The sequence below is a fragment of the Asparagus officinalis genome, chromosome 6 (assembly GCF_001876935.1).
Source record: "Asparagus officinalis chromosome 6, Aspof.V1, whole genome shotgun sequence".
NCBI lineage: Eukaryota > Viridiplantae > Streptophyta > Magnoliopsida > Asparagales > Asparagaceae > Asparagus > Asparagus officinalis.
Window position 1 is genome coordinate 8,676,685 of NC_033799.1, and position 1,527 is coordinate 8,678,211.

General features: G+C 34.3%; 1 protein-coding gene across 1 annotated transcript in view; it reads right to left on the reverse strand.

Annotated features, from left to right (window-relative positions):
* Window positions 1,112-1,527, reverse strand: part of LOC109845243 (glutamate decarboxylase 1-like) — a 14,397-nt gene continuing 13,981 nt past the window's right edge. The window contains 1 exon segment of the mRNA XM_020414463.1: window positions 1,112-1,527. This exon segment is cut by the window's right edge and continues 9 nt beyond it. Within this exon segment, the coding sequence (XP_020270052.1) occupies window positions 1,346-1,527 (182 nt within the window). The 3' untranslated portion in view covers window positions 1,112-1,345.

Below are 1,527 nucleotides of genomic sequence, written 5' to 3' on the forward strand. Positions count from 1 at the left end.
AGATTTAAGATCAAAAACCCAATAAAACTTAAATCCCTAAGAATTAATCAAGGTGGCTCTGATACCACTTGTTAGATCTACATCATAAAACTTGAGATCTAAAACCATATAGCCATGATTAATTCAAAGAGATTAACAAGGATCTAAAAGAGCGGAAGCTTATACCTGAATCCATTGCTTGATCTTGATTTTGGGTGTTGGATCTTCTAACCTTAGGGTTCTCTCTAAAACCGAATTTCTCTAGCTAGATGGGGGTGTAGAGAATTAGAGAATGTAACCCTAGGTTAGGGACCATAACCCCTTATTTATAGATGTTGTACTTTTGTAATTTAGCCCCTCAATAAATTACAATTATAACCTGGTATCTGCACATATAACCCCATGACTTATTTAAATACCAAATTAACCCAACTTAATTGATCACTTTAGTGGGTTATCCTGAAAGATAGCAATACACGTTGATTAATCATATGTGCCCACAAATAGATTTATTAGATTAAATCCAACAAAAGTAAGTTAAATTCCTCTTGGTAGACAGATCTTCTAACCTACAAAATGTTACTAGAGGAAAAAAAAAAGAAATTCCTCTTGGTAGACAGATCTTCTAACCTACCTAAGCTTTAAGAAGACATTCATAATATAAAGGCTTAATTGCACTTAAATACCCTATAGTTCCAGCTATGTTGCACTTATATATATACCCCCATTTGTTTTTGGTAGCACCAAATACCCTAAATTTTTTAAAACTTGCACTTACATACCCTAAACATTTTAAAACCTGCACTTAAATACCCTAGAGTTTTTAAAAACTTGCACTTTAATACCCTAAAGTTTTAAAAACTTGCCCTTAATTATCCTAAAGTTTCGAAAACTTGCACTTAAGTTACATGCACATTTGCACAACTGAGGGTGATCAAGAGCAAGTGTTAGAAACTTGTAGGATATCTAAGTGCTGTCGAATCAAATAAAGGTACATAAGTGTAAGTTTTAAAAACTTAGGGTAAGTAAGTGCTTCCAAAAACAAGAAAACAAGTGAGGGTATATAAGTGCAAAATCAGGGGAAACTACAGGGTATTTATGTACAATTAAGCCTAATATTAAGGGAAATATATAAAGTGAAAGGTAACACAATGCACGTTATCCACCATATAATTCACACAAACTCTTCTTAATCTAGACACCTCACATAATTCACATACTCTCAAACCCATAAGCTCTTATTTCTGTATACACGCCAACCATACTAAAAATCCACATAATTCTGCATTACATATATATAAACCATCATATTTCTCCATAAATCCCCTAAAAAGGATATATATATCATACTTCAACAACAAACATATTAACAGACCCCACTGGTCTTCTTCCTATCAGCAAACCTCTTCCAATATCCAACAACCTCCTGCTCAACCTCCATCACACTCTTCTCCTTAACGACAACTCCCTCGTCTGTCTTCTCAGCTTTCACGCTAGCAACTGCTTTAACTCGGCTTGGAAGTTCTTCGAGCTCAACCAAGACCTTCT